We start from the raw sequence: 26,089 nt of genomic DNA, 5'->3' as shown, positions 1-26,089 counted from the left end.
GAGGAAGTATAAATGCATTTATATTTGAAGTTAAAGCCTAGAAGCCAGCAGCATACTTTGCTAATAGTTTTGGACTGCTCATCCTATCCAGAACTCAACTGCAAGTAACTTCAGTATTCCATCTTCTTTCAAGAAAAGCAATTTTTGGCATCCATCTATGCGTCAGTTGTGTTTATAAGTTTCAAATATATTACTCCATCCGTTCCAATTTACGTGAATATGTTTGACTGGACACGAAGTTTAAGAAAAAATGAACACTTTTGAAATTTGTGGTCCTAAACAAGTCGAAAAGAGGTCCGGAGTATTTGTGTGGTTATAAAAGCTTCTCATTAAGGGTAGAATTGTAAGTTTAAGTTAAATTATTACCAAATTTAGAAAGAGGTCATTCTTTTTGGAACATCCCAAAAAAAAAAATAAGTTCACATAAACGGGAACAAATGTAGTATTAAGTTGTCACGATGATCCAAAATGAATAAGCCTCTTCTCCTTGATTTCCCATATTGTATGCTTCTGTGTTCAAGAATTTAGAACTGACATGTCTAAGGAAATTTAAAGAACACGGGCATCAATATTGTCCAATTCTTTTCTTGTTCTTTCTTTCCTTCCTATAAAGTTTTGCACACATATATTATATGGACATTGACGCCTGGCAATTCTCATCACTTCACAATTCTACAGGTAGAGAGATGCAAAAAGGACGACTAAACACAATATCATCAATGCATCAAGCATCACATATACACTTTTTAGAAATATATATATATTTCTAAAAAGTGTATATGTAATAGTAAGTTCATGGCAGTAAAAAATGTGCTACTTATAATACTTCGTAACTTGTGTACAACTTGATTTTGTTTCTAAATGCATCGATGATATGAAGGTTCCTGGATGTGAAGAATGTATTAGTTGGTAGCCACACAACATGCATGAGTGCATATTTTGTTCGGAAATGAATATAAATTATTTGAAGCTGTTAATTTCAAGTTTTCAACACTGACAATATTGGGCCAGTGCTTAGGGGCCATAACCATCTAGTTAAGAAAGAAATAAAGATATTTATAAATTTAGGCATATGAATCATTTTTCCAATTCTTTTTCTAAAATGAATTTTCTATGTTAAATATATCAAAAGATATAACGATGTTACGAATGAGATACGAAGTTAGTTAACCGAATAGTATTTTTTACTACTCTTATGGAGTACATGTATTGCTAATATCAATGTTATTTTTTAAATAGAATCAAGTAATACTCAATTAATAATACAGAATTTAGCAGGAGAATAAAATCAAGAAAATAAAATTTAAGTAAATACTAACTGGAAATGTATTAAATTAACGAAAAACACCCGTAGCATTTAAATAACACTTTGGTACCATCACTATGCCCTTTGCTCCCTTCACTCTTCCCTCTGCGCAGCCTTAGGAGCCCCGCCAGCAAACCCAAATTACCAGTGCTACTTCCACTTGTCCCCGCCGGCCGCTGATTCCGGCGCCGGTCGCCGCCGGTGGATGCTGCCTCGCTGCGTCCATGGCTCCCTCCTTACCAATCTGTTTCTCTCTGTCTGTAAGTTGTTTCCCTTCCTTTTCTACCTTTTTCGGCAGTCTTTTGAGTTATTTCAATTGTTGTAATCATTCGTTTGTCTCGAGCTTATTCCTAGATCCTTTTTTTTTTTTTTTCATTTGCACATTATCGTTGATAAATGTTTATCTAGACTGTACAGATATGTTGTTGAGCTGGTAAAAGGGTAAAGGTAGTAGCTTTAAGTATTTTGGGTTGTTGTGAGGGTGGCTGAAAGGTTTCGTCTAGCCTTTTCTTGCTGTTTGAAGTGATGTTGATTTGAGGATTCTAATACTTATACGTTTCACATTGGTAGATTCTAATGTAGTCTGCGCTCAATTTGGTAAGGTAGAATACTTTCGAGACCTAGGTTCCGTTCGCGCTGCCAACAGTCTCCGTTAGTTGGCAATGTCTATGTCAATGTAAGTCCTCTTTGAGGACTGTGGCATACTCTAGCCCTGGATTTAGGTTTCCTAATCTTTTCTCTATTAACAACAACTATGCTTCAATCCCAATTAGTTGGGATCGGCTATATGGATCCTCGTTAACCATTTCGCTCCCTATAGGTTTTTTTCATTCCAATACTTAATAAATTGTCTTTTAGGAAAAAATAAGGGTCCTCCACCATTAAGGATTCTTTAAATTTCATACTTATTCCAACTCTGTCAGAAAATCCGTTACCAAAATAAGAATAGTCACGTCAAACACCAGACCTAGTGTAAGTGTACCAATTGTGCTATGTAGCCCTGAGCTAGATGCAAAATATGTTTTGTGCTTTGCCTCTCTTAAGTGGCTTCAGTGCAGACACCTATATGGATATTATGCGTGTGTTATGTTCTTCACCAAGTTCGTATGAATTCCAAGAGATAGTAGATCTTTCAAGACTACTTTCCTGCATACGATTTTTGGTCTACCTTGTTCCCCCTTAACACTTATCAAACCATCTACATTTACACTATCACATGCAGCTTTTTCTTTTCTTTTTTGTCCTCTATATGTGTGCACCTTATACCTGATATGGTGATTACATCTAAGTACGTAAAGAAAAAATATAATCTTTAGGTACAGCCACTAATGCTTATGCAATATCTTTTTCTAATAAGTAATTCATATGCTACTCTTAAAAAGACCAATAGGAATTTGCTTTTCCTCAGAGAAGGATTGTTCTTATTGCGTTATGCATTGGTTATTGAATAATTAATTTTTAGTTTAAGTATTAATGCAACATGAATTTGTTATTGTTCAATAAGCATTCACATCAATGTACAATTAGTTCTTATAAATGATTTACGAATTATTTATGCTTGTGAATAATGGGATTGAAATACTATTGATTGAGTTATTAATATTTAATGAAGTCTATGAAGAGATTAAGTTTGATTTATCTTAACTGATGTCGTGCTTCTTTTTTCTTTCTTGTATGCAGAGAAAGTGATGGCTTGCTCACAATTGTTTCTTATTATCTTATATTCAAGGGACTAGCATGTATTCTGTAGCTCTTTTTGGTCAAAGAGTTATTCAGAGATTCTCATATTTTAGCAGCTTTTCACGGTTTTTATGTAATCGACAATTTGACACTGATGGCACTGGAAATGGGTTTGGAAAAATCGAAGATTACTTGAATGAGAGCTGGAAGAGTATGAACTCCGGTAATAATATGAAAGATAAGCCTGATATACAGGAGTCGCCTGACTTTATTGGAATCAATGGCTGCTATGAAGGTGATTTCCGACAAAATTTTAAAAGTCGGCACAACTTTATTGAGAAAGTGAGAAATGAGGCTTGTATGATTCTTGAAATTCTTCAACAAGATGGTCCAGGATTTGATGCAAAAGAAGCTTTAGATAATTCGCATATTACAGTTTCAAGCCTGCTTGTGAGAGAAGTTCTTCTAGGTATCTTGAAAACAATAAATTATGCTAATAAAAATAGGTGTGCGAAGCTGGGGTACAAGTTCTTTGTATGGTCTGGTCAACAAGAAAATTACCGGCATACGGCCAATTCGTACCATCTGATAATGAAGATTTTTGCAGAGTCTGAGGAATTCAAGGCAATGTGGAGATTAGTAGATGAGATGATTGAGAAAGGATACCCTACAACTGCTAGGACATTTAATTTGTTGATATGTACTTGTGGAGAGGCAGGTTTGGCTAGAAAAGTAGTAGAGAGGTTTATTAAGTCAAAGACATTCAATTATAGACCATTCAGGCATTCATTTAATGCAATTTTACATTCCCTTCTGGGTGTAAATCAGTACAGGTTAATTGAGTGGGTGTATCAGCAAATGTTGGTTGAAGGTCATCTTCCTGATATTTTAACTTATAACATACTGCTATGCTCGAAATATAGGCTGGGAAAGCTGGATCAATTTCATAGATTATTAGATGAAATGGGTCGGAATGGATTTTCACCCGATTTTCATACATTTAACATCCTGCTTCATGTTCTTGGTAAAGGAGACAAACCGCTAGCAGTACTCAACCTTCTAAACCACATGAAAGAAGTTGGTTGTGAGCCAAGCATTCTGCATTTTACCACTTTGATAGATGGGCTAAGTCGGGCGGGTAATCTGGATGCATGCAAATACTTCTTTGAAGAGATGGTTAGGCAGGGTTGTGTGCCTGATGTTGTGTGTTACACTGTTATGATAACAGGATATGTTGTGGCTGGGGAACTTGATAAAGCTCAGGAACTATTTAGTGACATGATCGTCAATGGGCAGTTGCCAAACGTGTTTACTTACAATGCCATGATTCGTGGGCTCTGTATGGCTGAGAAATTTGATGAGGCATGCATGATGGTGAAAGAAATGGAATCGAGGGGTTGTAATCCAAATTTCATGGTGTATAGTACTTTAGTCAGTTACTTGAAAAAAGCTGGAAAGCTGTCCAAAGCTCATGAAGTAATTAGACATATGGTGGAAAAAGGACAGTATATCCATCTCGTTCCAAAGTTCAAAAGATATAGAAGATGTTAAAGAGGTAACCGATGCAAAAACCAAGCTGGTTAGAATGAAAATCTAATTTTTCTATCAACTAATGTTTATTTGATACTTCTTGGAGTTGTATTATGTATTTGATGGACTGTTTGGAGTGCAAAGTAACAATGACAATGAATTCTGTTCGGGCTAAACTGCCTTTTATGTACAAGTGCTATGAATATCATCCATTAGTTCTGTGTTTATGCCTCCATGTTCTGATATGAATTAGCTTTACCTTAAACCAGGTAATATTGCCGCTGTTGGCGCTTGCAATTCGACTGGTGTCACGAGTTAGCACGTCCATATCCCTCTACCATCTGCTGCAAAATAGTAGCGGCCGAGGGAAAAGGTACCATATTTGTTTTTTTTTTTTTTAAATTTTTGGATCAGTAAGCAAATAGGGAAAAGATATCAGCTTTGTGAAGTTATCACTTGTTGGCATTCCACTATCTGGTTTCTTTTTGGAAGTTTAATGGAATTATGAGGGCACTTGTTGAATTAACCAATCAAAAAAGATGATCATCTTTTATTACTTTTTAAACCCTTTCTCAATTTGTTAATATCCTAGAATTCTCAATCCTTGGCTGTAGTATTACTTTACTGACCCCTTCCGATCTATCAGTAATGATCTCCATCTCATCACATGAATGTTATTTTACCCATTTTGAAAATATCTTTACTTGTTTAAATATGTTAGTGATTGTCTGCCTCTGATTAGTTTCCCTAGATATTCTTACAATAAAGTATGTTAAACTGTAATCTCAAAACATGTCACTGCTGTCTGTAGACATGGTTGCCAACTTGCCATTGTATGAGGTGATATGCCTTTTACATGAAAGAACTTTGTAACCTTTGATATTTCTAGCACATGGTTCCTTCATTAACCTAGCAGTTTGGTTTTTATATTTGTCTCCCAGATTATGATTCCACCACCTTCTTAAGATTGAGGCAAGGAATTAGGATGAAGTGCGTTGAACAGTCTCTGGCCCTTTGTTTTAAGCCAAGCACATTATTCTTTGATTCTTTTATATATACAACTCTACCACACTCCCAACAAATCGTTATTGGATTCTTTCTCATATTTCTTGAACGTGATTGTTAAATTTATTCAGCCATTGTTTTTCTGTCATCTGTCACCATTACATTGCTCATCTTAATCCAGATAAAGGTTGCATGTTTCGTATCTTTTCTCCCATTCTTTTGGTAGTGTGGAACTTAAACTGATAAATGAGAGATAACTAACCAACCTGGAAACAGGCAACATGACACGGACAATACTGCAATATGCATCTTTGAGGACATGATTCTAATTGAGCGGTGGTGTTTCTTGTGTGCTTGGTGCCAAATTGAAGTTTCTTGCTCGTAGAACCTGATGATGGTATGGTTTTTTGGGTGAGGCCTGGCAATAAAATGGGTAGAACATAACCTGCAATCATTGTCTCAGTAAGGACTGACTGGATATGGTAAAACTTCACAGTATTAGGCAGAGTGTATCAAAGTTTAGCACTTAGTAATATTGGCACAAACTCACTTCAGCAGCTGATTTTGACCTAAAGCAAAGAGAGCCAAGCCACAAGCAGTTAGATATAGCTCACTCTTTGCCTTTAGCCCAGGGATTCCAGCTTGCAAGCAGCAGCCACTTCTGAACATCAAGAGCATCGAGACTCCTGCCTGCTCATTCCAGAAACTAGGTACGCTCTCCTTGCCTGAACATATGATGATTGCAGCACTTAATACTATTCTCTTTGGTAGCCTGCTTTGAATTGTAAAGAGAAAAGATATATATGATGTGACTGGTACTTCGGATGTTTCAGTGGTTTTCACATAATGATTGTTGTTAATGCCAGCAATCAATTCCTTGTATTGGTGTTAGGAATTGCTTCATAAGCTTGTAATGAGCATTCCTTGGGGTTTAGTATTATAATAGTTATTAAAGTAAATTGTATTTTGCAGATGAAGTGAAGTGCTCTAGATAAGAGAAAAATTAAGCACTTAACCATAAGAGACCAGTGTTCAAATTCCAGCAGAGCCAAGAAACTGCTAGGTGACTTCTTCTCATATATCTAAAGCCTTGGTGAGCAGAGTTACTCGGTACTGTATCAACTGTCGAGATACGCAAGCCGGCTCGAACACCACAGTTATCAACATAAAGGGAAAAAAAAGAAAAATTAAGCACTTGAAACACAAGAGGCCATAGAGATTACACTAGTAACAATGCTGATGAGAAGAATGACGAGAAAGATACTGTAATCAAGAGGTAAACTAGATGACGTTTCCTTGGCAACGACAATCTATTTTCTTCATCTAAGGGTAGGTCCTTAATGTGAGCTGTATAGTGTACTAATCCTTGATCACATCTGAGAATGTGTCGAGTGGACTGTTGTAGCCATGTCTTTGTATAGTGGTCGATTGGTTGAAGAATTATGAACTAAGAAGGAAAGTATGAAAGAACGGAGCATGGTAAGGCAAAATGTATACGAACTTCTTGTATCCTCTCCACTCTAACCAATTGACCTCGAAATTTTGTAGTGTAGGAAAATAATCTGGTAGCACTGTAGCTTACTACATATATATGTAAGAAAGCTAGCATGTGCAGCCCCTGAAAAAACCTACTGTATTGTTTGGCTCTTCTTCCATTATCTTTCCTACTGTATGTAAGAAAGTGGTCATTTTCTTCCATTATTTTTCTTTTGCTGCAAGCTGGATATATCTAGATGGTTGATTAAGCAGCTTTTTACTAACAGATTCCTTTGAAATATATAGGTTCAGAATTTAAAATTAGAGGTACTGCACATGTTTATTTGACAGTTGCTTGATGGTAAAAAAGGTTTTCTTAAATCGCTTAGTAGCTAGCTGAAGCAGAAGTAGATCATTGATTAACCAACTTTTACATGGATGTATGGTTTTATAGGTTCAATGATTAAAGGTAGAAGTTTTTACTGACTTGAAGCTGCTCAATGATTAAGCAACTTCATTAAAACCTGCTTGTCAGCTAATGGTTCTTGTACACTTCAAATAAAACTTTTGAATATCTAAATGGGCTTTCAATGGGGTGTACTGTATAAAATTTTGTTTAGCCTTTCAAAATAAATTTGAATTTTGCTCATATTTCATTTAACGGACACAAACTCTATTTTGAGGAAAGATTGATTAAAGCTCAAATTATTACCTGAAATAAAATGGGAGTGGTAATTGCAAATTTTGGGATAGAAACATTATTATTACAGCAAAAATAGAGTACCCTGTACTCCGTATCCACCATCAAATCAAATTAGAAATTAATTTTAAGACATTTTATTCTTAACAAGAAGATAGCGTTCAAGGATTTATGAGAAAAAAAGGATAGCTGGTCTAGACACGACAAATACTATGTTTTTAGGGTCTAAGTTGGCCATATAATCTCTTAAACAGTGCTAATGCAGGCCAATGGATCTTATCAACTTGGTTAACTTATTTAAATAGTTCTAATTTACTTGGTCTAATGGATCTCATTTCATCTTCCCATTCAACATCCACTTTTGAGTGTCCACTTACCTTATAATGAAACTTTTAAGAGTTTTTTTTACACGGTTAGTCCTTTCTTAAAAATTATTCTCATAAATAAAATTACTTTTTGTTTATTCCAAAAAAGCAATTTCTTTTACATTTTTAGCAGTATTGAAATATTATGAGATTGATTAAAACATTAGAATGTCCACAAAATCAGGGATTAGTTAAAGAGAACATTTGACCCACTAATTAATAGATTTTATACCCTATTAACCTATTATCCTCTCTCCCCTCAAATTTCTTGTATCCCCCACCCCATATCTATTCCCCCCCCTCCCTCGTCCTCTCATCTTCCACCTTCACCCTTTTCAACCTAATCACCATAGCCCCTCCATTTTTAACCTCTGAATATGTCAACGACCAGCAAACTAAAATGGTGAATCCATCACCTTCAGATCTGAAAAAGGAACAACGTCAGAAAAGCACCATTATTTACCCATGCCCTTCTTATTTGTTTTTATCTCTTCTCACTTTGGAAGAAAAAGGAACAAAGAAAATAAAAAATAAAAAAGAAAAAGAATAAGATGTATACTTTATAGTTAATCTAATGTATATTTGATAAAATTTACCATGTTATGTCATTTATATATTTAAACATTCAATATACCATAATCATTATGTAAATATACCAAGATTATTCTAAATAGAAGACCCAAATATACATAGAACACATATACATTATACCATTATTATACCACTTATATAATTGAGTATGAAATATACCAAAATTATTCTATAAATATATAATGGCATCGTTTGAGTATTATACCTTTTATATAATTAATGTTGCTAATTGAATATATATTATACCAATAATTATTTCTTGTGAAAGTCATTCTTGCGAGAAATTAAGAAACGATTGTGTGAGAATTAAAAGCTTATGCCATCATGCGTGATTTTAGGAAGACTTTGTTTGTGATACATACGTTTCTGATTTAAATGAAAATATGTTGCTGCCATTGGATATAAATATCATTATCATGCTAGGATTTTGTATTTAGTTTTGAAAGCCTAGACAATTTTGAAACTACCCCAACTTTTAAAGCATGTAATGTCATAAGATCCGCAAATACTCTTTGCTAAAGGAATTCTCTATCTCTCTCACCCCCCCCCCCCCCCCCCCCAAAAAATACCAAAAAGCAAACCTTACATATTTTGTCAACAAATTTTAATCCGGTTTGAACATGCAATTTACTGGAAAAAGTCGCATGATACTTGTTTGAACAATTTAAATAAAGTGGCACTTAAAGTACAATCTTGAAGCGCATTTATAAAATAGATTTCGAAAATAGACCTAAGTTTTTATTCGAAACAACAGTTCAAATATTTTTCTTTCAAGAAAGTTTTTAAAAAAATCTCTACATAAAGTTGTTCAGACAACAAGACAAATGAACAATTTAATAGTTCAACTCGTGAATCAACGTAAAACTAAGAAATTAAATTTGAATCAAAGAGAGTACAATTGACTACTTCGTGCAAGAGAAAATTAACTTAAAATAGCTGCCTAGCCAAGCATTTAAATTTAAAATAGCCAGTGGATATATAATATATGTATAAGCCATGAATTAATATGCGTATAATCTATGTATACTAGCTAAAAAAAGTAAACAATAAATTCGATCGGGTAATTGTGTAAAACTCCCCTATTTTTACTACCGTGTTCATTTCGGATAGAGTACTACTTACAGTCAAACTTCTCTATAATAGTCTCATTTGTTCAAATATTTTTTGGTTGGTATAGTGAAGCGTTGTTACATAACACATATATAATAACATAAGAATCGATTCCGAAAAAAACGTGACTTTTATAGTAAATAATTATTAAGATAGGTGTGGCTATAGTACTTATATACATTTTATTGAAGCAAAATTACAAAGTTATGAAAAAAAAACAAAAGTAAAAAGGGTAAAGTCGTCTATTTAAACTATGTGATTAGAGAATAGAGAGTGGACCGTAGATCAAACAAAAGCAGATCCAACAAACCGGCTTTCCCTAGTTGGACACAAACTCACAAGGTACAAAGCCAAACACGACAACAACAGAAGTAGCACTCTTTGAAGTGGGAGACGTAGAAAAACCCGATTGAATATCGCGACAGATCTGAGAAACCAATAAAGAAGATGGTAACAAGAACAGAGGAAGAAGAGGTAAACAGATTGGAGAATCAAGTAGAGAATGGAGGGGGAGGTGCTTGGGAATATCTGTGCCTTGTCCATAAACTCAAGCTCCGTCGATCTGATTTGGTGTTGAAGCACGGCCTCTCCATTCTCAATGACTCTAAAAAGAGATCTGCTCTTGGTCCTGAAGGTATAATACTACAATTTATCGATTCATATCCAATTGACCCGTAAAGCCGAAATCTTTTTGTTTGGTTTACTGATTTGGTAGTTTAGGATTCGGGTAACTGGATTTTGACTACAACTGGGAAATTTGAGATCTTGTACTAATTTGGGCTGTCTAGGATTCAAGTTAGTGGCAATTGGGTAATATTTGGGACTGGAAAAGCTGAGTTTTTTTACACTGATTTGGGTAGTCTAAGATCGATCGAAGTGGAAAATTGAAGTATTGGTTCATGGAGAAGTTGAGATTTTGGGTTTTGGGATATCTCTCTTTTTTCTTTTATGTTCTTTTTTTAATTTGTGTTTTTGATTGATTGCTCCATAGACTTTGTTCCAACATAATGTGACTGGATAAAACCTCTGATCAATCTTTTATTCGCTGCAACCCAAAATATTGCAGAGTGGACTCTTTATGAGCAGGTAGCTGTTGCAGCTATGGATTGTCAGTCTCTTGATGTGGCAAAGGTAAAAAAATCTTTCTCGTAATCGCTCAGTCAAATTTGGTTACCTCTATAGACATGCATGATATTTCCATTGTAGTTTATTTTCGAATTCCCTGAGTTGCAGAATCCATGCTGATAGAACTTTTATCAAATAATCTGAAATTACATAGCTCATCTATTTTTACTCAGCAAAAGATTTCTAGAAGATGCTAAATGTCAATAGTCAGTACAATAATGTAAAATGTATCTCATAGTACCCAAGATCATAGCTATGAGTGGATTGTATGTAATATGTAGAGAAACATTCTGGCATAATCTAATATATAAAAGATGTCACTACAACTAAATGGTCAATGTTTATGCAAATTTAGAAAGATAGTTGTTCGACCGTTATTTCCTATAATGTTGCATAGATACATTTATCATTACTCCATTGGTAGAGTGATATTGGCTGATGATGTGGTTAAATATACCGAGTAATGAAGTGATTTGACCGTGTAGTCAACCATATTGGCCAGAATGCATTAGCTATTTTTCAAGTCATGTTCACTCTTTATTCTTATGTGTGGAATATTTTCTTGTGAAGCTGTCATCACTTTCTTTATGATTACGCGGAAAATTATTTGGAATTTATGTTATGAGAACTTCTGCAGGACTGCATAAAGGTTTTGCAAAAGAAGTTTCCAGGGAGCAAAAGGGTTGGTGAGTTCTCTTTGGTCTATATATATGTATGGTTGTGGTCTTGTATTCTTGTAGCTTCACTTTCTTCACCCGTGGCCAGTGAGTTTGAATCACTAGATTGGTAAAGCTTCTATTTCTTGTTTCATGTATCACTCCTTAAGAGTATCCTGCACAAGCAAAGCATGAAACATAATTGTTAGAAGCTTGATGCTGCATTATACACACACACACATATTTGTTGTATAACGGGTGGAAAAAGTACGAAGCTGCTATGAAATAGTATTTTTAATGATGGGTTGAAATTGAATTTTTGAACTGAATGGTAAGCTTTTAGGTTCCAGAATTCTTATAGCCGGATTGAATGAATGATAATGACATTCCATTAAGCACTAGAGCAGTGTTGTGAAGAGCGTGAAGCGAGGAAAAGCGACAACGCCCTTTTCGCTTAAAGCGAGAAGCGAGAAGCGAAGCGCTCGCTTTTTTGAAGTGAAGCGGAATTTAAAAAATAAAATACTAAAATAAATACTGCATAGACAACACATGTAACTGTAAGCAAATGTTCAATACTTCAATGTAAAAACTAAAGATTGGCATCAATTAAAGCACAAAATGAGCATCCTATTCTTCTACAAGATTGTCAAATGCTTGTATTCCACTATCATTATTATATTGCTCGTCATCTTCTTCAACTTCTTCTTTATCAACTAGGGACAAAGTAGCTGCTTCTTTTCCCTTCCTCTGTGAACTTGAAGTTGAGGTACTCCCCCTCAAACCATAAATCCTCTCCCCAATTCCACGCGCCTCCGCAACATCACCCCATGTGAAATCAGAAGTTTCCTCAAATATTTCTTCATCTGCATGATCTTCCGGGACTCCAGTTAGCCATTCATTAGCATCATCGATGTTGTCCAAACTAATTGGATCAATTACATTACGAGCGGTGTAACGACGTCTCAATGTTTTATTGTATTTAATGAAGACTAGATCATTGAGACGCTTCAAGGTTAGTTTGTTCCTCTTTTTGGTATGAATCTGCAAATAATAAGTAATTAGTAAGATTAGGACAATTGAGATATAATTTAATTATCTCAATATACTAAATCTTTCTTCTTAGTTCTTACATGTTCAAACACGCTCCAATTCCTTTCACACCCGGATGAGCTACATGTTAGACTTAGAACCTTGATGGCAAACTTTTGTAATTCTGGAGTGGAATGGCCATATTGCTTCCACCATTCAATTGTTGAAGTAGAACAAATATTCAAAACATAATATTGATAAAGAAATAACTTATTAACTATGAAGCAACATATAAGCACTCGCTCACCTGGTGACTTCATCTTTCTTTGTCTAATCACCATGTTTTTTCCAAAAAGTTGCTCAGCATTCCTATAATTACTAAATTATTTTATCTTGCACGGATTCTTCAGGTATCAACTTCTCAATACATTCAATGTATCCCTTCCACAATTCTTCATCTTCTAGAATCCTCTCTTCATTGTCATAAAACAGTTCCGGGTTCAAAACAAGTCCAGCTGCATGCAAAGGACGATGAATCTGATCGCTCCACCTTTTATCTATGATCTCAAAGACTCTTTTGTATTTTCTTTGATCACTAAAAGAGTCTTGAATAGCCTCCTTTGTCCTATCCATTGCTTCGTAAAGGTAGCCCATTGGTGGCCTTTGCTCCCCATCCACCAAACGAAGCACTTTAACTAAAGGATTACCAATCTTCAATGCATGAACCACATTGTTCCAGAGAAGAGCTCGCTTCAGTCGCCTCGCTTCGCATCGTCGCTTCTCGCTTTTTAGTGGGAAGCGACCGCTTTTAAATACCTGCTACGCTTCAGATAGCAGAAGCGATGGTTGGGTAGCTTCGCTTCGCTTCTCGCTTTAAGCGAGGTCACAACCCTGCACTAGAGTTGATGTTATAAGGACCTGATGCTTTGCTGTTATGACTTACATTTATAATGATCTACTGTGAATTACTCCTATTTCTTGTCTTGGGATTCTGGGTTATTGTTGACATATTGCTTTATAGGATTACGGATTTTTTTTATCCGGTTAAAGTAGCATATTACTTTTGATGAAGCTGTCTAAAGTAGTATCTTGACCGACGCGGATGGTGGTACAAGAATGGTGTATGAAGAAGTAGAACCTCTTGAGTAAGAAAATCTGATAATATCTCTTCATATAGATATCATCAATAACAAAATTTAAGCCACAAAGTCTGGAAATGTTGATAGCTTTTCTTTTGGTATGTGCCTGATAAATATTTCAAAGACCGTACAGAATTAATTGGAATAGATGGATTTGGTTGCCGGTGTTCATATGTTATGTTGTCTCAAAATATTGTTTGTTTCTGAAAATGCAAAACTTTATTATCATCTTTTTAAATTTACTCAGAAAACTTAGGGGGATCAACACACTCAATATGTAAATATTTTTTTTTCTTTTTAGATCAAGTGTAATTTTATTGATAATGGGAGAGTTTCTGAATACAAGAGGTATACCTAAAAGTAGATAATCCACACAATTATGTTAATAGTCTGCTATTTGAATATATTCTGCAGCTCCCTTTCCATCTCATATTGGAAAGTACAAGCTCTATGCTACCATTGCAGCTATGGGCCAGGTAGTACTAGTAATGATCCATTTCAAGATGGTAGTTAAGTCTTAGTTTTGTTAAAGCGTTATGTAACATTATTGCCTTGATTTTGTATTTGTATATTTCTATCCCATTATAATGATCATCTGTTCACACTTAGATACCTTATGTTTAAGTGAGAAGTTATTGAAATGTTGTATGACCCCAAAAAGCTTTCTCAATATATCATCCTTTGCTGCAGTGACTATCAGTTTTACTCTCAATCATTACATTATTACTGCTGAGAATTAAAAAAAATATTCGTTTAGCAATATAGATTTAAACGTTTTTTCCCCTTACTGTGTATTTTTCCTACTTCGTGTAGTTCTGATTTCCGCCATGTATACTTGGCCTTGTAATAATGGCTAAGAGTAATTAGTTTGATTTGTTCTCAGGCAGGCTAGAAGCTATGTTGCTAGAGGCCAGGGGATTGTGGTCAGAGGCAGAAAATGCTTACTCAAGCCTTTTGGAGGAAAATCCATTTGATCAGGTCTGAGATAGACTAACCATTTCACCAGCCGTTGTTAATTTGGTTCAATTAATTTACTTGTGAAATACATAACTTCGTATGTGGAAACGTGCCCTAAAATAGTGTTTTTCTCATTTGGGAATGCTGGTCTAGTGGAACGGTAGATACTCATTGTTATTGCTCAAAGTGGTTTGTGTGCCTCTGTTAAAGCGTGCTTGAGGTGTGATTAAGCATTCAAGCTAGTCGTAGCATTGGATGGGTGCTTATCCTCGCTTAGATGGCTCTTTAAGTGCTGGTGCCAAGGTCATGAGGCATGCACCTTATGGCATAGATTGTTTTGAAGAGGTTAACACTAGGTGTTTGGACATACATATTATTTGCAAATACTACAATATCATTTACAAATCAATATTTGTTTACAATTTTGCCCGTTATTTCTATTTCAACTTGAAATGGAGAATTTAAAGTTGAAAAATTGGTTTAAGGTGTATTTCAAGTGAAATAATGGTTTAAACTCATAAACTTCAACTTTTTTTCCAAGTGAACTTCATGTCCAAACACAACTATGTACTTTTTTGTCAACTTCAACTTCAAATACTCATTTTTCTAACAACAACAACAACAACCCAGTGTAATCTCATTTTTGTAATTTTAACCTATTATTGTCCTAACGTGCTAATAACTAGAGTTGGTAAAGCCATATCCTAATATTTAAGAAAAAGAAAATTTAATGCATGAAAATGTTAGTGATTAGAAATAGGAATTTGGAACTTATTATACGAAAATTGGTCATTGAACTTGAAATAGATACTTAAAACTGTATCTTCTAAATGAAGTAGGTGGGGACCTTGGAGATAAGAGTTCAAATTCCAATATAGACAAAAACACTAGGCGATTTCTTCCCATATGTCTTACGTCTTGGTGGCAGAGGTTGGTGGCAGAGTTACCTGGGTGGGAGGGTACCCGGTGGAATAGTCGAGGTACACCTAAGTTGGCCTGGAAACCACCGTTATAATAAAAGAGCTGCATCTTGTGAATAAAAAATTTAAAAGTGATTTTTAACTTAATTGACATGGTTTTTAACTTAATGTGCTATAGACATAAAACATCTGTACTCACGATAGAGGCTATGTGATTACACTCATTTAATTTGAAAAAAGAAGAATAATTCAAAGCTGAAGCCATATATTTTCTGTATCTTATTGATATCCTTTAGGTTGTACATAAGAGGAGGGCAGCCATGGCAAAGGCGCAAGGCAATACGTCAGCAGCAATTGACTGGCTTAACAAGTATCTTGACTTGTAAGAAGAATCTAAAATGCATCGCATCTTAACAGTAATAAATATGTTGCGACGTTAATCCTTGTTCTTTTCTTCGTGGTTTTGATAGATTCATGGCTGATCATGAAGCTTGGAGAGAGCTTGCTGAAATATATGTTTCCCTGCAAATGTAAGATTTTTTATTCTAGTGTTCAGAGTGGAATACTAATGGCTTGGGAGGCAACTCTATTCCATTGATACCTTCTTTAGCTGCTGTTTCATCCATGCTTGCAGTTTGCCCTAACTAGCTAAGTGAAAGTGTTTGTCTGTCATATCATATCTAGGTACAAGCAAGCAGCTTTCTGCTATGAGGAGCTGATCTTATCTCAACCGACAGTTCCTTTATATCACCTATCCTACGCTGATGTAAGAGACTTCTCAAGTCATATTTTATCGTTGCTTTTTAATAAAATTATTAGAGGTGCTTTAATAATAGCTTGCAATCCTTGTGAGCTTGCATCCATTTTTGAGAGGTATTGTTATTATAGTTATTAATGATATTGTTCTTGTAAGTTGCTCATGAAGCTTCATTTATCACCTAGTTCAGTGGATAAAAGGAAGTAGATTGATTCATACTTGGTCTTTCTAGCAGCTATTTTTACCAACTGCAAAAGTTATTATCAAAAGGGAGGCTCAGGAATCAGGACAAGTGGCTTTTTCACGGGACAGTTATGTGGACCTAGTTTATTGAACAAAATGAATCTTTCTCTAGTTAGAGAAATACCTAAGACCTCCACTCTTTGATGGCAGAAGCTGAGGGTGTCTATTTTTTAAATTAACTGGACAAGTCTTTAGATATGATAGTTAATTAGGGAAAATGTGGATTTGGTCCAAATCCTTAAGAGAAAAAAGGAGAAGAAAAGAAAAAAATATAAAAGAAAAAAAGAGGAAATAATAAAGATGGACGATACACATGTCTGCTTGCACCTGAACTTATTACTCTCGTTGTATGTGACCCTTGATTGGGGGTGACTGGGTCATTAAGATGCTGGTGGTTATTATTGTCCGATGATTTCCATATTAGTTCCTGTTAAGGTTCTATGTGAACTGTATCTGTCTGGCAGAACTATAGTGAGGTAATAGATTAGCTACTGAATCTTATTGCGACCTGAGAAAGATGTTCTTATAGATCGAGGAAAACAGTGATGAAAAAAGCTGATATCATGTAAATGCTGAACCTAAGAAGTACTTTTTTGCTTGAAAATACCTTCACGTATTTTCTCATGGATGAAAAATGGAAAGGATTCTGATATCTGCCTCAATAATTTTTATTAAGAGAAACGTTGGCTCATATTACTTGTGTGCTCTCCTGGACCAACTGGATGCCAGAGTTAAAGAATAAGAGTGTTTTGGGTTGCATGTTAATTTTGTGATTTCATGAAGAACGTGCTTCCCCAATATTGACTGGAATTACTGTTCCAAACTTAATGCACATTTTTCTGATAATAGCCGTGAAATAATCACTCATCATGATTATTATGGGTCGAACAGGTGCTCTATACACTTGGTGGACTAGAAAATCTTCAGATGGCAAAGAAATATTATGCATCTACCATTGACTTAACTGGTGGCAAGAGTACCAGAGCACTTTTTGGCATATGTTTGGTCAGTCTTTCTGTCTCTCTTTTCTAAAATTGGATAAAATAATCCTTGATGATTTTTATTTTTTTGATAATCCTTTGTGAATATTACCGCTTTTCTTATACGTCAATGCTCTAGATGTAAAGAAATTAATAGAAGTGCTCTAGGTTTTTGACAAATACAGAAGAAATTTCTTATCCGGAATAAAAAATCACAGAAGAAATTGAAGACATAACGCACTCATTGCACTCCGCATGTATACAAGTTGTTATCATTATCCTGAACATAGACTGTTTTCCAACTAGCGAGTCAGAAGTGCACTACCAGTCCTGTATGTCCCTAGTTCTTTACATTAATTAAATTCTCTAATACTGAGTTTTTTTAAAACTTCATGGACTGTTAATTACTCGTACTACTAAATGAAGTAGGTTCTTGTAATTTTATCATACACAGCCTTGGAGAACTTACTTTATGCATTGATGTTTCCAGTGTACGTCTGCCATTGGACAGTTGAGTAAAGGGCGAAGCAAGGAGGACAAGGAGAGCTCGGAGCTGCAATCTTTGTCCGCAATGGCATTGGAGAAAGACTATAAGCAGAGAGCTCCCAGCAATCTCTCTGTGCTTAGTTCAACATTAAGAAGCTTGAAAATCTAACCATGTTAGCATGTAGCTTTATTGGAAGCAGTACCATACTGTTGCTGTGTGCCCTTCAAGATTTAAGTCGCCGCGGAACTTTTTTCTTCTCATTTTCTACTCTTTGCATTATTTTGCTTATTTGTGGAAGGGCTGTTTACACTTCAGTAAGTAGGGGAGGAAAATGGTTATGCAAGTTAGTGAAAATATTATTTTTAGACAATTTTGGGAAACTTCAATGATGAATACTATACTTGAACTTCATGTTGGGTCGTTAATAAATTTCTGTTGGAAAAGTTTGTGGAGTATACTCTATTAGTTAATCGTTTGTAGAAATTGGAGAATGTGACTTTGAGGACTTTTAGACAAGGGTTTTTGCCAAATAGTTGTGTGTTTTCCAAACAAAGATATGCCCATTTTACCGTTATAAGCTATTCTGTATTTGTTGTGAACCTGAGAATGTCCAAGAGGAAAATAAGAAGTTTGATTGGAGTTTAGATGTTTGACACTTTGACTAATCATTTTAATTTAGTCACGCCAATTTGGTTGCCAGAAAGGAGATGTATAAAAGAAATTAATTTTCTGAGCCAAGAAGTAATTCTATTGTATAGTAAACTGCCGAGCAGCTTCATTTGTAGGATTTGCAATTTGGAGTCATATGTGTGAATAGAACAGAAAAAGTGTGATGGATTGTACATAATTCATCCTTGAGTGATGTTGATTTTCTCCAAAAAAATACAATTGATTAATGTTTTATTCCAGATACAAGCTTTTAAAGCATGGTAGTATATTGTCCCAAATATATCCTTGTTCAATGCTGAGCCTAAACGAACACAAAGTATAAGATCAGAACCATCCGAACAAGTATAAGACCTGAAATGTGTCTACACAACCCTGGACACAAGTCCAATATGTTGCTGTAAGTTAGACAATTTTGCAATTTCAACAGGTTGCTAGTTTAAGAAAAGAAAGAAATTCGGCATATTTTGACCAATTCAAGGTGAAAAATGCAGTAACATGTCTTACATGAAAAACAGGACAAAGATCCAAGACACTGATAACTAAAGACTTAAAATACAAGTGTGAGGAGTTGATAGTCAGATAAATCAAAGTCTCATTGTCCCTCCTCCTGCTCTGTTAACATCCGAGGGTATTCTTTCAGTCTTCTACTTTCTACTGTTTCATTAACACTGTGCTTACGAGTAACACAAGTTAATCAGCTTAACATTTACATTATAAGCTTTTAAAGTGTCGTAGTAAGACCTTTTCTAGCATTTGTATTTATAATCTTCAACTGTTTTACAAATCAGTCTTCTTTGCAATTCAGCTGTTGATTATTAACATGATCTGCCACTGGTTTACTTAACTGGTTAATTTCATGGCCCTGCCATCTGTTGTATAAATTGCCTTATGACTAACTTTCCACATTGATGATTTTGGACCCCCTACTGAAAGTAACAGGTCGGAAAGATTAGCATGATACAGAGAGTATGAAAATAGCAGAAGAATGATTCTCAGTTTAAAGATATAACAGGAAATAGAAAGGGTCAAGACCAACTATTAACCAGATATCTACTAAAAGTAAGAATCATTCAGAGGAATAGAGTTGAAGAGATGATTTCCAAACAAGAAAACTCATCTGGTTTGTTGTTGTGAGGGTAAGAAGGAAGGCCCCAGGTAGGCACGCTTTAACACAGTTAAACAACATCAGTAAGTTTTCTTCTTACTACTATCTGTAAAATAAATAAAACATAAAATAGGAAAACACAGGTATATATCCATTTGTATTTCTCAACTCAGCATTATCTTCTGTCCAAAACTACAAGTAGAAAAGCTGGTAGAAGAAAAGCATACCCGCACAAGAATTTTCAGCCTGAACAGTATGCAACAGGATTAAAAATTGATCAGACAAAAAACTTTCTGAACACTTAACAGTATCGCAGCCCACACCATTACTGGTTATCTGGTTCATATTTATGAAGGATGTAACTTCTAAAAGACAATAAAACCCTCCTCCTTTGTCCGGGCTTGGGACCGGCTGTGTTACACGAGAATTCAAACACAGGCGGAGTTAAAAACTTAATATTTTTTTTTGGTTCTTGAGGTTGGGAGTAGCATGACCTGCCATCACATTACAATCATTGACAAATCACCTTAGCACAGCCAGGTCATCTTGAAGAGCTGAACTAAAGATTGAAGTATACGTGACAAGCCTCCATATATTTGGATTTGATTTGCAAAGACGAATGCACTCCTTGAAAAAATATTCAGAATCTCAGATGTTCCATAGAAGGGCATTGGATCAGGCCGGATCAACTGAAATGTAGCTAGTTCTCTGTCTTCAGAATGTGCGAGGGGCATAAGAAGATCAAGTCCAATGAAAGCGTACTGCTAAAGTATAATACATGTACATGAATTAGGTATCACCTGCCCCAGCTATGAGCGAGAATGGATATTTTGAAAAAGTCATTCAAAGGCCTCAATCGTCGACTTTCAATTAAGCAACCAAGTTCCTGGTTTAACAGTAGAAATATAGTCCTCAAGAAATTGGAGGAACGAATGGGTGCAGAAGGCTTAGCATTCAATCGGATATGGATTTAACATTTTAGCTCATACGCTGCCTCTGTTGTGGTGGACTCATATCCCATTGTCCCAGATAATATACATGGTGTGTCCAAGTTCAATCCGTTGGCAATGCATGTAAGAAAGTTGCCTTATTCGTTTATTATTTTGTTAGACCGTAGTCAAATGCAGATGGCTGTTTCAGCATACATCACCCTCGAACCAAAACAGGGACTCATCCTTATTCAGTCTAGTGAGGGTCCAAAAGGCTTACTCACGTACGACCCTTGGGGAATCACAATCACGTACACTCATTTCTGTCCCTTGCCAATTTATTGATCTATATTATCAACTCTATATCCAATCACGAGGCGCCAACATCCAATCTAAAACCAAAACCTTCTTCAGACTGTAGCGGATAATAAAGCAGGGCAGGTTTCTACTTCACCCACGTCAATGACTAAAACAATTGCAGCACTAAACCATCACGTAGACTTGGGGTTGAGAGAGTGCAAAGTGTGTGTAATAACCTCCAACAGATCGCCAGCATACAAAAAAAAAGGAGTTCACGTCTGAATACACTGCACTCCTATAGAACAAACTGAGATTAAGAAATTAAAATGTAAGTAGATGTTCGAAGAAAAATCATTTTTTGCTCAAAAATCAGAAAAAAGAAGAAGACTTGACACAAATATCTCCGGTTAATTCAACTAGTCAAGAACAACCCGTGTGACTAAAACCTCATATGTAATAGATAAATGCACCCAACAGTAAAATCAATTAAGCAGTTGGCATATAGCAGATTCCCTATTAAAAGCCAAAAGTTAGAAACTCATAGCCAAAGTTAGAAATTCAAAGCATCAAGAAGACATGCAGATCCTAGTATTAAACCAGTAAGGATATAGCATCAAAGAACAACAAATGTAGCCAAATCAGCACAAACAAAAAAATCAGCCCATCAATAAAAAACACCCTTCGACCTCTCATATTTTCAAAATGCCTAGTCACCTCATATCACACATCATTAAAAGCTTAAACAACAATAACAATTATGCCTCAGTCCCAAACAAGTTGCGCATCAAAAGCCTAAAAATTCAAAAATTATGTTAAATCGATTGAAGCCCTTAATTGCAACCAAAACCTAAAACAAGCTCTGTCATGTCATCATTCTTCCACCAAGCTAAAATGTACCAAACATCAAAAACAACACAGCCTCATTGTTCAACCTAATTCATGACAGCCCATAACTAAAAGCACCCCATCAAAATCTCCAGTTTTTCTATTCCCATCAGATTCTTCAATTTCATCACATCACAGACTAAAAAATAAAGAACTATTAATATAAATCCTTCTAGCCCTTAATCAGTTATTCTAATGTAGCTCCATGATGACACCCCAACTGATTCCTCCTATTATGAGAATTCTTAATATAAACAAATCTAATCTTAACATGTCAAAAGCCCAAAAAATCAAAAATCTATCTAGACACTTTTTAAGCCTATAATAATAGTGTAGCATCAATCTAAACATCCTCAGATGGTTTTTCTTATTAGCCTAAAAATCTCTCGTCTAAACTGATCACGTCTTAAGTATATATCTCTAAGTCATAAAGATATAGTAACACATAGCACAACTAAAAACATATAAAGCAAGAAACCAATTAAAGTACTTTTTTTTTCTTTTTCTGTTTTTTTTTCTAATGCTTTGAAACGAATTACTAAGAAAACACATAAGCACAACTAAAAACACATAAAGCAAGAAACCAATTAAAGAACTTTTTTTTCTTTTTCTGTTTTTTTTTCTAATGCTTTGAAACGAATTACTAAGAAAACACATAAGCACAACTAAAAACACATAAAACAAGAAACCAATTAAAGAACTTTTTTTTCTTTTTCTGTTTTTTTTTCTAATGCTTTGAAACGAATTACTAAGAAAACACATAAGCACAACTAAAAACACATAAAGCAAGAAATCAATTAAAGAACTTTTTTTTCTTTTTCTGTTTTTTTTTCTTTCTTTGAACCGAATTACTAAGAAAACACATAAGTACAACGAAAAAACACATAAAGCAAGAAAGCACTTAAAGAACTTTTTTTTTTCTTTTTCTGTTTTTTTTCTTTCTTTGAAAAGAATTACTAAGAAAACACATAATCACGACTAAAAACACATAAAGCACGAATTGGAAAAATAAAACGAAATTACGAAATGGAAAAATTAAACGGACTATTGAAGATAACACATAAAGAACACGACAGAATGAACGATCTAGAAAAAAAACAATGATTTAAGAAGTAAAAAGAATGCAAGAAACGAAAAACACACACAAAGAGCAACTAAAAACAAATAAAAAAAAGGAAGTAGAAGAAGACAAATTAAGAACATATGCAAGAAAACATGAAAGAAAGGATCGGAATAACAATCAAGGTAAGAAAGAGAAAGGATACCAATAACTTGTTGCGCCACCGGTCATGATCAAGAAATCTCTCTCAGCCTGCAGATTATCGTCAAAGTCGACGGTCCTTTTGATGTTATCAATAGCGAACCGGGCCGCCATTCGATCTCTCTTCCGCTGAGACTTTGCTAACGCTTCTTGGAACCGCTTCTCCCACAGGTCAGTTTTCTTCTCTTTTTCATCCAACTCTTGTTGCTGGGATTTCAATATCAAATCAGCGTAGCGTTGCTTAAGCATCGCTGCCCGAAGCTTTTTGTTGTCGTCCTTTTCCAACTCCTTTTTAGCATCAAAGTTGGTAATCGAGATCTTCCTCTTTCTGCCGCCGCAGCCCATAATATTCCCTGTAACTTGGTCTGGCTGACAAGTATAAACCAACACCATAGCTAAAGATTATGAATGGTTAATGAATTATGAAAGGTAATCAATGATTTAGTACTACTTATATAGACAAGGGTGTGAAGCCCTTGCCCCAAATAATTAAGGCCCAGCACTACTATACTCCATAATTTATATTAATATAATTATTAATAACACAAGTTTTAAATTTTAATATTTGGTAGACGTAAGTTAATTGGATAAATTTTTCTCATTAAATAATATATTTACCTTCTAATTAATTTTATTTTTCTTCCTTTATGTATAGTTTTTTTCATGGTTCTCACGATTTTACTTTCTAATTTCACATAAATTAACTATTCTTTTTTGTCATACTTGATTGATCCACACACCAAAAAATAAGTTCTTCTGTGTCTCATCTTTTTTAACTAAGAAATCTGTGAGACAAATGTCGCAAGGTTCAAAACACGATGGATAATGGGCTCACCCTTTACCATTTTCACTTGAGAGAAGAATTCAATACCATATGACGTGCGCCTAACTCATACATCATGCGTTGCGCTCTCATCATGTCATGACCCAAAACCTACTATAAGCCGTGATGGCGCCCAACGTCGCTGTTAGGCAAGCCAACACTTAATTATTCATTTTATTAGTTTTAAAATTATGAATCTTGTTTAGATAGAGAAGCCAGTGCATTTAAAATAAATCCTGGTTACTTACAGTATATTTAAAATATAAAGTACAAGTGTGCCAATGTAAAACAATCTAAAAACAATTTCTAGAATAACTCCCAAAATCCGGGGTCACAAGTGCATGAGCATCTACTAGGAATGTAATAAAGTACAATATCTGTTTTGAATTCAAGTTAGACAGGAGAATGTAAATAACTCTGATGGAGACTCTGTATGTTGCGTATCGTAACATGGAATGTAGCTCACCGTAAAGTCCTCACAACAGTCGTGCCTTGGCGCCCAAAAGACCACCAGACATATATATATATATATACCTGCATAATAAGTGCAGCAAGTGTAGCATGAGTACATAAATATATATATATATATATATATATATATATATATATATATATATATATATATATATACCTGCATAATAAGTGCAGCAAGTGTAGCATGAGTACATAAATCAATGTGTACCCAGTAAGTATCTAGCCTAATCCCGAAGAAGTAGTGACGAGGGGTCGACATCGACACTTACTAGTGGTATAATAAATCAAATACAATAGGAAGTAAACAAATGTAAGGCAGAGTAATAAACAAGATAAACAAATATAGGTACATGGTACAATCCTCCTCTGAACAGTAAACTCAAGCTCTCAATCATCAGTCACCTCCTCAACCGGAGTATATATGAAATGGACCTCACCAGATAGGTCGTCACAACTCAAATCAGAAAACCACACGGATACGCTGGTTTCTTGTCAAGTATACGCACGACACTATCGAGGCGAACGGCCCGATCCCATAAGAATGTGGTACTGCCGAGGCGAACGGCCCGATCCCATAAGAATATAATACTGCCGAGGCGAACGACCTGATCCTATAAGAATATGATACTGCCGAGGCGAATGGCCCGATCCCATAAGAATATGATACTGCCGGGATGAACGGCCCGATCCCATAAGAATAAGAAGCTTTAACAGGTCCTTGACCCCACTCACGAATAAACGTGTGAGTTATGAGCTTTAAGGAAAGCTTTGTGATGGAAACACATAACACGAGAGAAATTCATAAGGGAAGCACAACCATTCCACGGCTAATCAAGCCGCTCATCAAATCTCTACAATAGTAGTCTATCACTCTACGCAAGCCTAGTCCAAGTCAAATTCTCTAAATTAACTCAAATAGTACAATTAAAGCAGGGTGTGAACATAAGTCTTCCCAGGTATAATTAGAAATTCTAGCATACGCATGGATACTCGTCACGTCATGTGTATGTAGCTCCCACAACAGGTAACACATAGGAATATAACACCTACGGGATAAATTTACCATTACAAGGTTAGACATGAGACGTATCTCACTCCGAAGTTCCATAATCGGCTCCAACACCTCTCAAACACCTCAAACCAAATGCCCATCGATCCGAACTAGTCAAACAATGTGCAAACCAATAAGAATATACTCTAATACTCATAATTAATCAATTTATAATGATTTCCAACTCCGCTCGAAAAGTCAACAAAGTCAACCATATAAAAATTACTTTACCCATATCAAGAATGAATTAACTTCTTTTTTCCAAAGTTGCCTTGGGAGTATAGTGTCTAGGAGTATTTGTTGTATTTTCAATGAACAAATTAAGGTTAGTATGGTCAATTATATTGTTAATTAATGCTAAAAGGTAAATTTTTTAATATTTGTGAAAACAACCAAAAAATTACTTAAAGTGAACCGGAGGAAGTATGTTGTAATTTATAATTAAAAAGATCAATCTTTTACATATCAAATAAGTGGCTTAAAATTATTCACAAAGAATTCAAAAGTATTGAGTAAATAATATAATACTTGTATTT

The 26,089-nt window shown here is 35.1% G+C and overlaps 3 protein-coding genes across 5 annotated transcripts; 2 read left to right on the top strand and 1 right to left on the bottom strand.

Moving 5' to 3' along the window:
• The first annotated feature begins 1,380 nt into the window (after window positions 1-1,380).
• On the top strand, window positions 1,381-7,219 carry LOC104085247 (pentatricopeptide repeat-containing protein At3g60050-like). 2 transcript variants are annotated; one of them, XR_004503993.2, is made up of 5 exons: window positions 1,381-1,566; window positions 2,987-4,541; window positions 4,786-4,889; window positions 5,798-6,231; window positions 6,494-7,219. XR_004503993.2 is itself a non-coding variant. In XM_033653177.2 (3 exons), the coding sequence occupies exon 2, from the start codon at window positions 3,044-3,046 to the stop codon at window positions 4,535-4,537; it is 1,494 nt and encodes a 497-aa protein (XP_033509068.1). In that variant the 5' UTR covers window positions 1,381-1,566; window positions 2,987-3,043; the 3' UTR covers window positions 4,538-4,541; window positions 4,786-4,890. The 2 variants fall into 2 exon arrangements, 1 of the variants encoding a protein (XP_033509068.1); XM_033653177.2 differs by lacking the exons at window positions 5,798-6,231; window positions 6,494-7,219 and having other exon boundaries at window positions 4,786-4,890.
• A 2,835-nt stretch (window positions 7,220-10,054) lies between these two features.
• LOC104085249 (uncharacterized) lies at window positions 10,055-18,499 on the top strand. Its single transcript, XM_009589246.4, has 9 exons — window positions 10,055-10,397; window positions 10,830-10,894; window positions 11,526-11,574; window positions 14,596-14,690; window positions 15,886-15,971; window positions 16,060-16,119; window positions 16,274-16,355; window positions 17,481-17,594; window positions 18,060-18,499. Exons 1-9 carry the CDS (start codon window positions 10,211-10,213, stop codon window positions 18,222-18,224), a joined length of 903 nt encoding a protein of 300 aa, XP_009587541.1. The 5' UTR covers window positions 10,055-10,210; the 3' UTR covers window positions 18,225-18,499.
• Window positions 18,500-20,313: 1,814 nt separating this feature from the next.
• On the bottom strand, window positions 20,314-23,728 carry LOC138896447 (transcription factor GTE11-like). Of its 2 annotated transcripts, none has more exons than XM_070181391.1 (2): window positions 23,210-23,728; window positions 20,314-21,354 (listed from the first exon to the last, which is right to left on the bottom strand). In XM_070181391.1, exons 1-2 carry the CDS (start codon window positions 23,596-23,598, stop codon window positions 21,243-21,245), a joined length of 501 nt encoding a protein of 166 aa, XP_070037492.1. In that variant the 5' UTR covers window positions 23,599-23,728; the 3' UTR covers window positions 20,314-21,242. The 2 variants fall into 2 exon arrangements, with proteins under 2 accessions (XP_070037492.1, XP_070037491.1); XM_070181390.1 differs by having other exon boundaries at window positions 20,323-21,366; window positions 23,210-23,718.
• Window positions 23,729-26,089: the final 2,361 nt, after the last annotated feature.

This window comes from Nicotiana tomentosiformis, chromosome 1 (genome assembly GCF_000390325.3).
Source record: "Nicotiana tomentosiformis chromosome 1, ASM39032v3, whole genome shotgun sequence".
Lineage (NCBI taxonomy): Eukaryota > Viridiplantae > Streptophyta > Magnoliopsida > Solanales > Solanaceae > Nicotiana > Nicotiana tomentosiformis.
The sequence above is the reverse complement of the archived record's forward strand: the minus strand, read 5'-3'. Positions and strand labels throughout refer to the sequence as shown.

Excerpts from the sequence above, each read along its gene's own strand:
- LOC104085249 (XM_009589246.4), top strand. The coding sequence starts at position 10,211 with ATGGTAACAAGAACAGAGGAAGAAGAGGTAAACAGATTGGAGAATCAA. Across the intron at positions 14,691-15,885 it reads AGGAAAATCCATTTGATCAG|GTTGTACATAAGAGGAGGGC; the intron begins GTCTGAGATAGA and ends GATATCCTTTAG. Across the intron at positions 16,120-16,273 it reads ATATATGTTTCCCTGCAAAT|GTACAAGCAAGCAGCTTTCT; the intron begins GTAAGATTTTTT and ends TATCATATCTAG.
- LOC138896447 (XM_070181390.1), bottom strand. The coding sequence starts at position 23,598 with ATGGTGTTGGTTTATACTTGTCAGCCAGACCAAGTTACAGGGAATATT. Across the intron at positions 21,367-23,209 it reads GGTGGCGCAACAAGTTATTG|TTTGTTCTATAGGAGTGCAG; the intron begins GTATCCTTTCTC and ends TCTTAATCTCAG.
- LOC104085247 (XM_033653177.2), top strand. The coding sequence starts at position 3,044 with ATGTATTCTGTAGCTCTTTTTGGTCAAAGAGTTATTCAGAGATTCTCA.